Source organism: Astatotilapia calliptera, chromosome 3 (genome assembly GCF_900246225.1).
Source record: "Astatotilapia calliptera chromosome 3, fAstCal1.2, whole genome shotgun sequence".
NCBI lineage: Eukaryota > Metazoa > Chordata > Actinopteri > Cichliformes > Cichlidae > Astatotilapia > Astatotilapia calliptera.
Genome location: NC_039304.1, coordinates 1,878,068 through 1,891,380, shown reverse-complemented (window position 1 = coordinate 1,891,380; position 13,313 = coordinate 1,878,068). Strand labels below are relative to the sequence as shown.

The following is a 13,313-nucleotide window of genomic DNA, read 5'->3' as shown; positions in this document are numbered from 1 at the left end:
CAACACACACACATTTGCACCAGATGTGTGTGAAGAATCAGTTTGTGTTGAACATGTTTCACCTTCATGCAACCTCACAGACAAGGGAGGAGGAAACGTGGAGGCAGGAATCAAGGAGACACATGGAGGAGACAGAAAAGAAGAGATTAAAGAAGAGTGAAATTATTGAGGAGACAAGGAGAGAGGAGGTAATGAGGCAGGAGTCAAGGGTGAAGGAAACTTTGAGACAAGAACACACAAGGAGGCAGGAGATGAGCTGAAAGAAGAAAAGGGTAAAAAGAGTAAAGAAGGAAGGAACAACCAGCTCTGTCAGGTGGCCCTGTACATCTTTAACCTGAGCCTGGAGAAGGTTCCTGAACTGTGGAAGACTTCCTGTGTGGTTCCGGTGCCAAAAATGCACAACTTCAGGCCTGTGGCCTTAACTTCTCATCTGATTAAAACCACATACGGTGTATGCTACAATTGTTTATAGTGTATTATCTTACTTTTTTTAATTGATTGTACTTATTTGTATTTTTGTATTTCCTTCTGATATCTGTACCTGAGCTGTCGTGGGATCAATAAAGTCTTATCTTATCTTATCTTATCTTAACAAAGAGACTGGAGACAAGAAGTGAGGATGTGTGAGTGGGGAAGACATGGTGGAAGGAGGAAGGAGAGAATGAGGCATAAAGAGGGAACAGAAATAAGGAACCTAATTTATTAAAAATTAAGGGCGCGAGGAGACAACAAAAGAGAGGAGGCAAGAAGAGACAACAGGGATGGAGATGAGGAGTCTGTAAGTGTGAATAAAGTGATAGAAGAAGAGTCACGTGATGATGTACGTCCTTCCTTTAGAGGTTTGTGTTAAACATGCTCGGTTTGAGCTCAGCTTTTTAATTCTTTAGACAAACATAGAAAATCACAGCATGACAAAAAACATCACAGCCTTTGTTTTCAATCATGTGACTCTGACGCCCTCTGCTGGTCAGTGCTGACATCACATGGCTCAGAGACGAACAGTTTGTTTGGATTCAGGTTTATTTCTGCTGATGATGTCATCGCTCACCTCTGTGTCTGATAGATGGGACAGGTTACTGTTAATGTTTGTCTGACTGAAAGCCTAAACATTTATTCTTTACTGATGTTTAGTAACTTTAGTTACTTGATGTCGGTGAAATCTGTAGCTGGAGTGTCTGAGAGTCCATAAATGATTAGAGTATTGATCTGATGATGATCAGCACTCTCAGAGCGATGCCTCTTCATGAAGGAGGAAACAGGAAGTCTTCCTCATGCTCTGCCTCCACGACCCGACTCTGGATAAGAGGAAGAGAAGGAAGGAGGAAGCTGCTGTGTGGAGATGTTCCGATGGTGAGGTGTCACAGAGTGACACGGGATCCACAGCAGCTCTGACTGCAGTTTCCTGTTTACACATAAAGGCCTCCCACCTGTGGCTGCACATGCTGCAAATTTTTGTTGCAAAAAAGTTTGAGAACCACTGTTGTAGTGTACTTTGCACACCTCTGTTGCTTGTGAAACTTGCACACAAGAATTTCACTCACATGTGCTGTGCCGGTGTACCTGCACATGTGATGTGACAATAAAAGTGATTTGATTTGAAACAAATGTGGTTGAATTACAACACTGCACGGTGCTTTAAAAACCTACAGCCACTTATGGCAAATCCTTGGTTGCAGTTGTTGCTGCTCAGTTAGCTCAACCAGTTATTATGTTTAGGGATTAATCACTTTTTCACACATGGCCATGAAGGCTTGTATTTTTCCTCTTAATAACAAACACCTTCATTTAGAAACAGAATTTTGTGTTTGCTTGTGTTATCTTTGTCTAATATTAACATTTATGTGATGATCTGAAACATTAAAGTGTGACAAGCACAAAAAAATAGAAAAACAATTTTTACTATTCTCTGTAGTACATCGAGTTCTGCCATGGACACATGACTTCTTGTAAATCAGCTGTGTTTACATATCTAACTGAGGCCCTCATGAAGACTCGCTGATTGGTCGATTCATCGTTATGTTGGATGCAAGGATTTCCTGTGACTAACCACAAAAGCTTAAAGCCAAACTGCAACTTCTCACATTGTTACTGACTGCAGTGTGCTGCTCTCTTCACTTTCAGCCTCAGCAGAAATTCAGTGTAAGTTATTTTAATTTATCTCATGAATTAAGCTAAAGTCACTTTCTTCCTCTGGTCACCATTTTTATTTTTTAAGATAAGACACAGAAAATATAGTTATTTTAAATAGATGTGGTAATATAATAAGTATTATTTAATAATTATACAGGTGAGGTTGCTGAATGACTTCCTGCCCCATCTGCTTGATGTGACCTTAGCTTTGGGTGTTACTTCATCATTACACAGTCTGCTGATTATTGAGCCAGTTTCAGTGCATCCGATCATATTATATTTAGATGAATAGAGAATAACTTACATCATTTATATGTATCATGTCTAACATAATTGTTTCAGATAATCTGATCTGCTGAATGCAGGGTTTTAGTTTAAATACATTCAAGTCTGATAATAGGCATTAATAACCAAAAAAAAGTCTGACAGGAGTCACTTTTGGATTTTCACAAAATAAAAACAAATTAGCTTTTTTCAGACTGTTAAGGGACAAGATTTCTACTTTGATTGTAAATCATAATTTTACGTTTTTTTCCTTTTAAATTCATATTCAAATAATATTATTCTTCATGTCTCGGTTAGAATATTATTTACAGACACATTTGAAACTGCAGTGTGTAAATCAACTTTTATATAAATAAACCCTTTTTACCTTTTCCACTTACCAGAGAGGTTGTAACAGCAGGTAACTCCTCATGTTTCCTGTGGCAGAGTTTTACACAAGATGCTCTTCTGAATGTTGCATCCAAATCATAATCCAGTTGTTCACTTTATCATATTGCTACAGGAACAAACGTGATCTTTTACACAGTTTATATCTGAATAATAAACTTTACTGAAACATCATGACAGTGGGTTTTTTTTTGTGTAATCATGAATTTTAGCGCTGCCTGCAGATCAGCTGCTGTGACAGCTAACCTTCAAACATCTTTATCTGAACTTTTTTGTTGATAATTATCTTTTGCATCTTAAGTTTAATTAAGAACAAGCATAAATGCCGTGTGATCACAAGTATGTGTATAAAACATCCTGGGTCTGCATAGAGGCGTCGTGGTGGGACATGTCTGTAACAGCTCACCAAGGAGGTGCCTCCTGATCAGAAATGACCTAAACAGACTCCTTTCTATGTGGATAAAAATACAAAAACTAGTTGCTGAAACCATAAACATGTTTATGTAACTGCAGCTAAAATTAAATTTATGCTTTGAACAATATTAAAACTGCTGCCTCGTCATTAGTGCCCAGACCTACTGTAGTTTTACAATTATCACTGAGGGGAACTCTGCTGCTTAGTTAAGTTGTTGGGTAACAGTACATCTAACAATGCCCCCTGAGCTCAATCACATGGTTCAATTTGTGAGAATATATTTTATGTAAGTTATGCTGTTGTAATAATCATTTTCTATGATCATGTGACAGTCCTCATCTGTTATTACTCGTAACTTCATTATGTGGGTATATATTGTGGTTCTTCTCTGTCATTTGAGAACTACTCAGTCTATTGTTATTTCATTCTGTTATTTTCGGTCAGTATGTTAACAGAGTTTACACTGATTAAAAAACATCTCTTGGTTTGTGGTTAGGCTGTGAATGTGCACACATCTTACAAATAAAGATGAGAATTTAGCAATTTAAATGGAGGCTAAAAGAGGTGCAGTGCTGTTTCTGTAGAAGAAGATGAATAGGAGAGTCTCACTACAGGTACATCAGCAGGTTTAATGTTTGTGTGATGCTGACTGTAGAGTGCGACGAGTGTTCACTGCCCTCCAGTGGCCACAGTGAGGAACTACAGCACACAATTATCGGCAAATCTCCGTTAACGAGCTACCGCCGATCGCCCCGTGCATGGGGCTAGACGGCCAACACATTAACGAGCTAACTGCGCTAACACACTAGCTCCCACCCTTGTAATTGAGCATTGCATGGCACATCCAACATACTGTTTTACTTTAGTCCATGACTCGCTTACCTTCAGGGTCATACGTCACATTAAAAACCAAAATAATTCCAAACGCCAGATCTGAATGAGGGTGGGGGAGGTCCACTTCTGTCTCGCTAGCTTGCCCTGCGCTCTTCCTTCTGACGATGCTGTCTGTGTTGAGCGCTCAGTGAATCTGCGTTCGACTACTCCGCCTAGGCTGCACTCTCGACCCTAGGCGGAGTAGTCGAACGCAGATTCACTGAGCGCTCCACACAGACAGCATCGTCAGAAGGAAAGTTGATAAAATAAATTACAAATTTTGTATTGTTCAATACATATGCGCACCGAACCGAAAGCACTGTATCGAACGGTTCAATATCGATACGAATATCGTTGCACCCCTAATAAACATATATAAATAAAACCCCTTTTTTACGTTAGTAATTCCTTTTGTGCATAATTTTATATTATTGTTAATAATAAATTAATTAAAGCAACAAAACAACCTGAAGATCCGGTTCGGAGCCGAAAGATCCGGATCGTTTTGGTGAGCCGAACCGAAAGAGCCGGATCTCTAAAAAGAGCCGGAAATCCCATCACTACCTTGTAGTACCATATCACCCTATTAGAGCGCTTCGCTCTCGCTCTGCAGGCCTACTTGTTGTTCCTAGAGTATTTAAAAGTAGAATGGGAGGCAGAGCCTTCAGTTTTCAGGCCCCTCTTCTGTGGAACCAGCTTCCAGTTTGGATTCAGGAGACAGACACTATCTCTACTTTCAAGATTAGGCTCTCTATTCGGCACAGTGCTTTTGGAATGGCCAGCTGGTAAACCAGCTGACAGTGCAAGCAGGACACCTGCCCTTGGTGCACAGTCACTCAGATGCCCAGCAAATAAAATCCGGTCATTATTCTCTCCAGAGTTTTATCACATATTAATCATCCTATATGCTTGGAAAATAATTTCCTGGTGGCATTTTGGCACCAACAACCGGGGTGTTGTTCTTCTGTGTGAGTATCATGACTCACTCGATACAGCCTATCTCTGATAATTATGAAATGCAGCTAGGTCAGTGCTTTGTCAGGGTGCCCCATGTGACCTTAAATTTTTATCACCTGCTCACAAAGTGAGTGTTTCATCAGTTTCATGAGACTGCTTTAGTGGGAAATCACCTGTGGAGGCGGGGCCACACAGTAAACCCCTTTTGTGTCCTCCTCTCCCGAGTCAGCATTGGATGAGCTCGGGTCACAGATGAGTGCAGCACAGGCGCTATGTGTCACTAACAGTTTATTAAACCCCGCCCAATCTGCCCCCAAAATTAGGGGATGCATCATGTGCAAACTAATTGGCGAGTATACCCATGGCACCTTACTGGCACGTGGTACGTCCATCCTGGACCGGGGGCTGGTGTCAAGAGGGTCAACAAGACAGGACAACTGCTCCACCTCCGTCAACAGGCACTCCTGATGCTGGTGTCCTGGCCCAGCCCAAATCCAGCACTCCTGTTGTAGCATTTGTGCAGTTCCCTGTGAGATAGGAGCAACTCCCTTAGTTACTAAAGACAGGAGAGAGTTGAAGGCCAGTAGTTGCAGCGGTTGCTTTGCAACTGGCGAAACTATAGTGCAGCGGATCAGACCCAGTAGCTCCCCCTTTGTGTGGCCAGGCTGTAGCCACCTGGCCTCTATACATAGCACCTTTTCCTCCGGTGAAAGTCCTGACACCCCTCCCCCACCCATACACTTTCACTCAAGACCAGGTTAAGAGACAAATGGAGTCTTCCATAAACTGTTCATGCTGAGTCTGAATCTGCAGAGGGTCCCAGTGCTGTGGAAGACATCAGTCCTCGTCCCTGTACCAAAGACACCACGTCCCAGTGGTGCCCAGGATTACAGGCCTGTGGTACTGACCTCCCACATTGAAAGTGATGTGCCAAGGTTAGTGATGTTGCCACAACCATACATGCCAACCCTCCCGATTTTTTCCCGGAGAATCCCGAATTTCAGTGCCCCTCCCGCAAATCTCCCGGAGCCACCATTCTCTCGAATTTCTCCAGATTTTCCACCCGGACAACAAAACTGAAAAACCATATCACAGAATTCATCGCGCAGCCCAGCCAATTCCAGTCTCCAACAATGGCGGCAGCGACTTAGTTTTAATATTACTCTTATTTCTCTTTCTGGGTCACAAAAAAACTTTTAACATATTTTCAGGATGTCTGGAGTTTTGATCTCCTCCATACCTGCTGCATGCCCTGGAGGATGGGGCTGTGACCCCCCCACACCCTCTAGCACAGTGGTTCTTAACCTTGTTGGAGGTACCGAACCCCACCAGTTTCATATGCGCATTCACTGAACCCCTCTTTAGTGAAAAATAAAATGTGATTTTTTTCAAATTCAAGACATAGATATGTTTTTTACTGGTGCACAAAATGAGCCGTGCATGTCATGGCGGAGGCTCTGCCAAACCCCTGAGACTGACTCAACGAACCCCTAGGGTTCGATCGAACCCAGGTTAAGAACCACTGCTCTAGCAGATCATTAGATGAAGGAACCTTTTAATACAAGCGCGTCCATGCTCACAGGTGTACACACGGGTGCTCACACACACAAACTACACCCTTTTTGGCTCCTACCTCAAAGCACACTGTGTGCTGTCGATATTACGTGCTGCACAATAATGTTTGATATTTAGTATTTACTGTTATATTCCCATATATCATCGTAATGTTGTTTATTGTATTGCTCTCTTTTTCTTCTGCTTATTTTCTTTTCTTTCTCAAGAGGTGATCCAGGTGATTGATATATGTATTTTTTTGTCTGCTTATTTAGTTGGTTTTTGTTTTTTTGCCCTTTATCCCCGTCCCTCTTCTCCGCTGTTTTTCCCCCCTCTTCCTTTCTCCCTTTTCTTTTCCTCATTCAAGTCTGTCCCGTATCTAGCAAGTGAAAATAAAAAAATAAATAAAATAAACAATAAAAGGTGGATCAAATAGACCATTATGGCAAGGCTGGGATGGTCAATTTGGTAAAGTAAATCCGTTGGGCATCTTTCCTCGCCTTTAGACAATAACTCCGATGGCAAAAGAGCCAAACGGGACAGGCAAAAAAAACCAAAACAAAACAAAAAATATTTTCAGGTGAGAATCGATTCTAGAACATAAATGATTGGTATCGGAGGAATCGATATTTCAGGACTGCACATCACTAGTATAACTAGTATAGATTTGCACTTCCCAGCCTTGCCGTATTGGTCTATTTGATTCACCTTTTATTGTTTATTTTATTTTCACTTGCTGAATACGGGGACAGACTTGTTCAGTCTGTCAGGTTAAAACAGTCGGGCGTGTTTTCGTAGCGTAAACGCTGGCCCTTCTCTCACAGCTAAATCTGCTATTCCCGGACAGAGATACGCAAGTTTCCTCGTAACTGCAGCTGTCAGTCAAAGCTGTTATGATGACGTTTCACCCCAATTTAACATCACCGCGGTAGGAATTAGAATCAAACTTATGGGAGAGGAGACCCCTTGGACATAAATCAGCGTGATGAGAACTATTGATAACAAAAGAAAGAATCTTTGGAAAAAAATTATCTGAGAATTAATTTATTTTAGTCTGACCCCAGTCCCATCCACTAACATGGAGGAGGCGGGGTTTATGAACTATACTGCAGCCAGACACCAGGGGGCGATAGAGACGTTTTGGCTTCATTTTTGGGGAGCTGTCGGTCGTCCATGTTTTCTACAGTCATTGGTCTAAACTCATTTACTAATAAACTAGGGCACCACTTTTTTCTTCTCCACCCTGTGCTACCTTCACAGACCCATATCTCCGTAGGAAATTACATTTCTCACAGCAATTCACAATAAAAGAAAGATAATTTTTTTTAAACAATGCAAACATGTTTTCAATCACTGAACTTTGATATTTTTAAACTCTTCTTATCTATCTCAAAACAAATGAATTTATCTAAGGACAGTTTCTGAGCTTAATACTTAAAAAGTCTGACAGTTTTACTCTCCCCCAAAAAATAAAAACAAAAACATGTGATCTATGATTTTAAGCGATAACATTGAATAGAAGTAGATACTCTATATACATATTCTTTAGTTGAAGACAAAAGTGACATTTTCTCAGGTTTTCTTCTTCTGTTTAAGGATCAGCATGGAGGATCTAGATGATTTGAATCAGGAAGAAATTCCTGGAGTTAGAGAAGACCTGGAAAACGACACTGCTGCAGCAGCCGCAAGGATTCAAGAATACTTAGAAACACTAAATAATATTCCACTAAATATCGCCATCACAGGAGAAACTGGAGCTGGTAAATCCACCTTTGTTAATGCCCTCAGAGGGCTGTCCAATGATGATGAGAAAGCTGCGCCTACTGGTATTACAGAATCAACCTTAGAGTGTACGCCATATCCCCATCCAAACTATCTCAATGTTACTTTATGGGATATTCCTGGAATCGGCACCACCAAGTTTCCAGCTGATAAGTACCTGAAGCTTGTTGGATTTGAGAAGTTTGACTTCTTCATCATCATCTCAGGCATTCGCTTTACAGAAAATGACGTGAAACTTGTAAAAGAGATTGAGAGGATGGAGAAAAAGTTCTACTTTGTTCTCTCAAAAATTGACAACGATATACGAGCTGAGAGAAGAGAGACAGACTTTAGTGAAGAGGAGACTCTTAAAGTAATCAGAGAAGACTGCGTTCACAGTGAGTGTCTCATCACTTAAATCTCAGTGATATCTGAGATTCACTTTTAAAAAACATTCAGATCCAAGTTTTAAATGATTTGTTGTTGTTTTTATAGGACTTCATATTATATGCATTTTTTTACATTATCTTTATGTGTGTTTCTTCTGTGACACAGGAGTTGCACAGTTAGGCATCGAGTCTCCAAAGGTCTTCCTGGTGTCTAGCTTTGAGCTCCACCTGTATGACTTCCCTCTCTTACAGCAGACCTTAGAGAGAGACCTTCCTAAGAACAAGAGGGACACTCTGCTGTTTGTCATGCCCAACATCAACCCAGAGATCATCATCAAGAAGAAGGAAGCTTTTCAGAACAAAGTATATTACTACGCTACTCTGTCTGCAATTGGATCAGCTGTTCCACTTCCTGGGCTTTCCATGGTTGTTGATCTTGCTGTGCTGGTTAGTGCTGTCACAGAATATGTTTTCGCGTTTGGTCTCAATGTGTCATCTCTGAAGAGACTTTCTGCCAGAACAGGTGTGCCATACGCTGATCTGTGTGCTGTCATCAATTCACCACTGGCTGCAGCAGAAATAACTAAAGAGCGCGTCCAGCAGGCACTGACCGAACTTAAACACAGAGCTACAAGAACTGCAGCATCCAGATATATTCCAATTTTTGGAATCCCATTAGCACTGATTTTCTCTTTCAACGAAAACTGCAAAACTCTGGAATTGATCCTTGATGAGCTTGCTGATGATGCTCAGAGGGTGTTCGAAAGAGCTTTAGTCTGAATACATCAGCGTGAATTTGAAAGTAAAAGATGAGTAATGAATCATCAATAATAAATATACTGAAACCTGTAGTCCGTACATAGCTTGTACACTCGCTACAGCTATACCCTGTACATACTTATAGTATACTCATAACATACCATGTATATTGTAACATACCTATAATAGAGCTATATTCTGTATTATATCTACATTATCGCTAAAGAACTTTCTGAATGGATGCAAACTGCATTTCGTTGCCTTGTACTTGTGACATGTGCAATGACAGTAAAGTTGAATTCTATTCCATTCTATTCTAAACCAAATCACGTTGCACTTGTACGTTTGAGCCATAATCATGCTATAGTTAATAAGTGTATCAAAGGCCTCAGCAAGTCTCATTTCTTCTCATTAAATCGATACAGGAACAAATGCGATTTTATTAATCAGATAAAAACTGTTAGGAAGAGCTACTAACTTTTTTTCTATTCTTTTGGTGATTTGATTTGGTGATGTCATTACTTTTTACAGATCAGGTCATGTGTTAGTTACTCCTGAAACATCATCATCTGAACTTCTTTTATTTGATTTACTTTGTGATGAAACTCTTTTTTTGTTATCATATCATAGCTTACAGCATAATAAATACTTTTACTGCAGCGTGTTTGATGATGAACAGAGATGTGTGGAACAGGAACTAAGCTGTGGTGTTTTTGTCCTGTTGTTTTTTTTTCTTTGGGTTTTTTTTATGTTTACTTATAAGATTTTAAATTCAAAATTACATCACACCAAATCACACCAGACGAAAGAAACAAATTTTAAAACAAAACAAAACATCCAAACACAGAGAAAGGAAATAAAAAAAAAACACACTAGTTAGTCAGTCCAAATCAAAAGTAAAGACAAACCCTAGAGTCTGAAGAAGATGATCTTATGTGTGAAGTTAGACAAGGCAACAAAGAGTTCACTGAGTCGAAAAGATGTGGGGAACAAGTCCAGGAAGGAATCAGGGTCCGGCAGAAGTGCGGTTTCATATAAACGTAAAGTGCAGTCAAATAGGTTGAAGATTATGTTGAATCCCCGTTAATATGATTGAAGAAAGGGCCCCAGTTTTCGACAAATTTAATGTAAGTGTCATCCAGACAATAAAGCACCTCTTCAACATACAAACATGCAATCATCTCAACCAAACCCAAAAAAGGGACATTTCCAGGAACTAAGAATAAACATTTTAGCTACAATCATGCCAAACATAAAGGTTTTCTAAAGAGGATGTCTAAGTGCCAGTGAGATTAGGGACCAGCTTAGCACGGCAACTATACCATCTGCCTTTAATCTTAAGCCATAAATCATTTATTGGTTATTTATTTATATAGCACATTTAATTATGACAGCAATGTTGACCAAAGTGCTGTACAATGTCTAGGGCGTGCATGTAACTATTTACACTGACCACAGCAGCCTCAAGTGGTTGATGTCTTGACCAAATCCCCGCAGGCTTGCTCGGTGGTCTCTTTGCCTTCATGACTTTGACTTCAGAATTATCCACAAACCTGGAGAACGTAATCAGGCGCCCAATACCCCTTCACGTAATCCCCTCCCAGATGTGGATGCCCCTATCGATCTTCTCCCTCCCTATGCTGTGATTGGAAGCATGGACCTTCGTGCTCTATCTTCTGTAATTGTTTTGGACCGCCCGCATGTTCGTCAATTGCAGCTTGAGGACCCAGCCACAGGCTCATTGCTCCATCAGCTGGAAAGTGACCAACAAACTGAGGAGGATAATCATCTGAAGAAGTACGTTGTACACGATGGCCTCCACCCACTCAAGCAGATTAAACTGTTTGCTCTGTATAGGAATTTCTTTCACTTATGTATTAATCACATTATTGTATGATGCCTTGGTGCCACTGGATTTTAACATGTCTGACACTCATACGTTAATAGGGGGTGTAGTAAGGAAGTTGGGGGAAGCAGACAACTCCACAGGAAGAGTCTTTTGTCTCTTTGAGGACTCTGGGAGGTAGCAAGGGAGTGTGAACCTTAAGGTGTGAAACAGCTGTGTACTGCCTTTTGTTCCTGGAGAAGGTATTTAACTGAGAGCCATGCTAGGCTCAGGGAGACTCTGCTGACCGTCTGTCCCGCGGACATGCAGGGACTTCATCAAGCTTGGTTGTCTGTTCTTTGTGTGTTTATTTAAAGAATGTTAGCTACCGCTCATCGCTCGTCTGCAGGCTTTATTTAAGTGGAAAACGTCCACAACAGCTCCTACTGCACTCCTTGGTTATCTGCTCAAGTTGTACAAAAGGCCCCGTAGTTATGGTTTTATTCTGTTCAGTTGTTAGTTCACCTGTAGTTTTTTAGAGTGGCCAGTAGAGGTCACCCCACCGCTTTGTATGAGAGACTATGTCCAGGGAGAGAGTGGGCAAAGCACCTGAGCCTTTCTGCTCCAGATTACCGGCAGAGAATTGGTTATTCCGTGAGAAGTGTGCGTTAATGAGCAATGTAAGTTGGTGATGTGTGGGGATGTGATAATAAGATGTGTTTGGGACTGTAACCAAGGTTAGGGGGGAAATGACTATGTTTCTGTCTGTGCCGCTAGCGGGTGCTAAGCTAAGCTAACTCTCCTGCCGTGTGGTTGGGTATAGCTGTGTACCGGGTTAGCTCTCTCAGTGGGTCTATGCCTGAGTCGTGGGTAATATATGGCCTATGGTATTAAAGGGGATGTTAGTTCATTTCCCGCCTGTGTTTATGTTGATGTACTCTGGAGATATTGTTGTGAACACTTTAGCAATGTAGCACACACACACACACACATCCATGCCCACGCACCTAAACCTGTATGCAATACCTGCTCCTCTGACAACCTCTGTTACCTTCAACTGTGTGAAGTCAATACAAGAGTCTGCACTATCCTCGGTGTCTTCATTGTCTCCCTTCTGAACATTCATCCGGGCCTTGAGCAGTGTTCTGGCCGACACTCCGGGGAGTGGTAGCTGCAAACCTGAACTAGCACCTTACAGTCCTTCCAGTACAAGCTATCTATCCAACACAAGTATTACCACGATCATCCTACAGCCGGACATCTGGGCATTGCAATAACGCTGGCATGCTTGCTTCTCACATTCTTCTGGCAAAAACATGAACTATGATGTGAAAAAGTATGTGGTCTCATGCTTTTTGTGTCAAGCCACAAAGCCAACTCAAAGAAAAACAGCAGACCTTATAGTCCCTATCCAACCACAAAGACCATGGGAGTACACGTGTGTAGACTATGTTGGCCCACTGCCCCGCACACAAAGAGGGAATGCTTATATCCTTGTTTTTGTGGACTATTTCTCCAAATGGATCGAAGTGAGTGCTGTAAGAGAAGCCACTGCTCAGGTTGCTGCTAACAAGTTCATTACTGACATTTTTGCTCGATCTTACCTTGTTTCTGATAGGGGAACACCTTTCATCAACTATTTGAGCATGTTGTGCTAACATTTGGAACTGAACACAGACTAACAACTGCGTACCATCCTCAAACTTATGCAACTGATCGTGTAACTCACACTTTGAAGACAGCCATTCGAGCATATGTTGGGGATAAGCATGCTTCATGGGACAAATATCTTCCCCAGATCTGTTTTGCACTGTGTACTGTGCCTCACAAGAGCACAGGCCTGAGACCATCTATGATGCTCTATGGGCGAGAGTTGGACACGCCCTAGGACCTCATTACTCAGCCCTCCTGGGAAGGACTGAATGACCCTGAAACGTCTTACTCAGATAACCTGAGAGCTTCACTTCAGGATGGTCAT

General features: G+C 41.4%; 1 protein-coding gene across 1 annotated transcript; it reads left to right on the top strand.

Moving 5' to 3' along the window:
- Window positions 1–2,067: 2,067 nt before the first annotated feature.
- LOC113016117 (interferon-inducible GTPase 5-like) lies at window positions 2,068–9,591 on the top strand. Its single transcript, XM_026158686.1, has 3 exons — window positions 2,068–2,139; window positions 8,198–8,760; window positions 8,918–9,591. Exons 2-3 carry the CDS (start codon window positions 8,205–8,207, stop codon window positions 9,529–9,531), a joined length of 1,170 nt encoding a protein of 389 aa, XP_026014471.1. The 5' UTR covers window positions 2,068–2,139; window positions 8,198–8,204; the 3' UTR covers window positions 9,532–9,591.
- The last annotated feature ends 3,722 nt before the right edge of the window (window positions 9,592–13,313 follow it).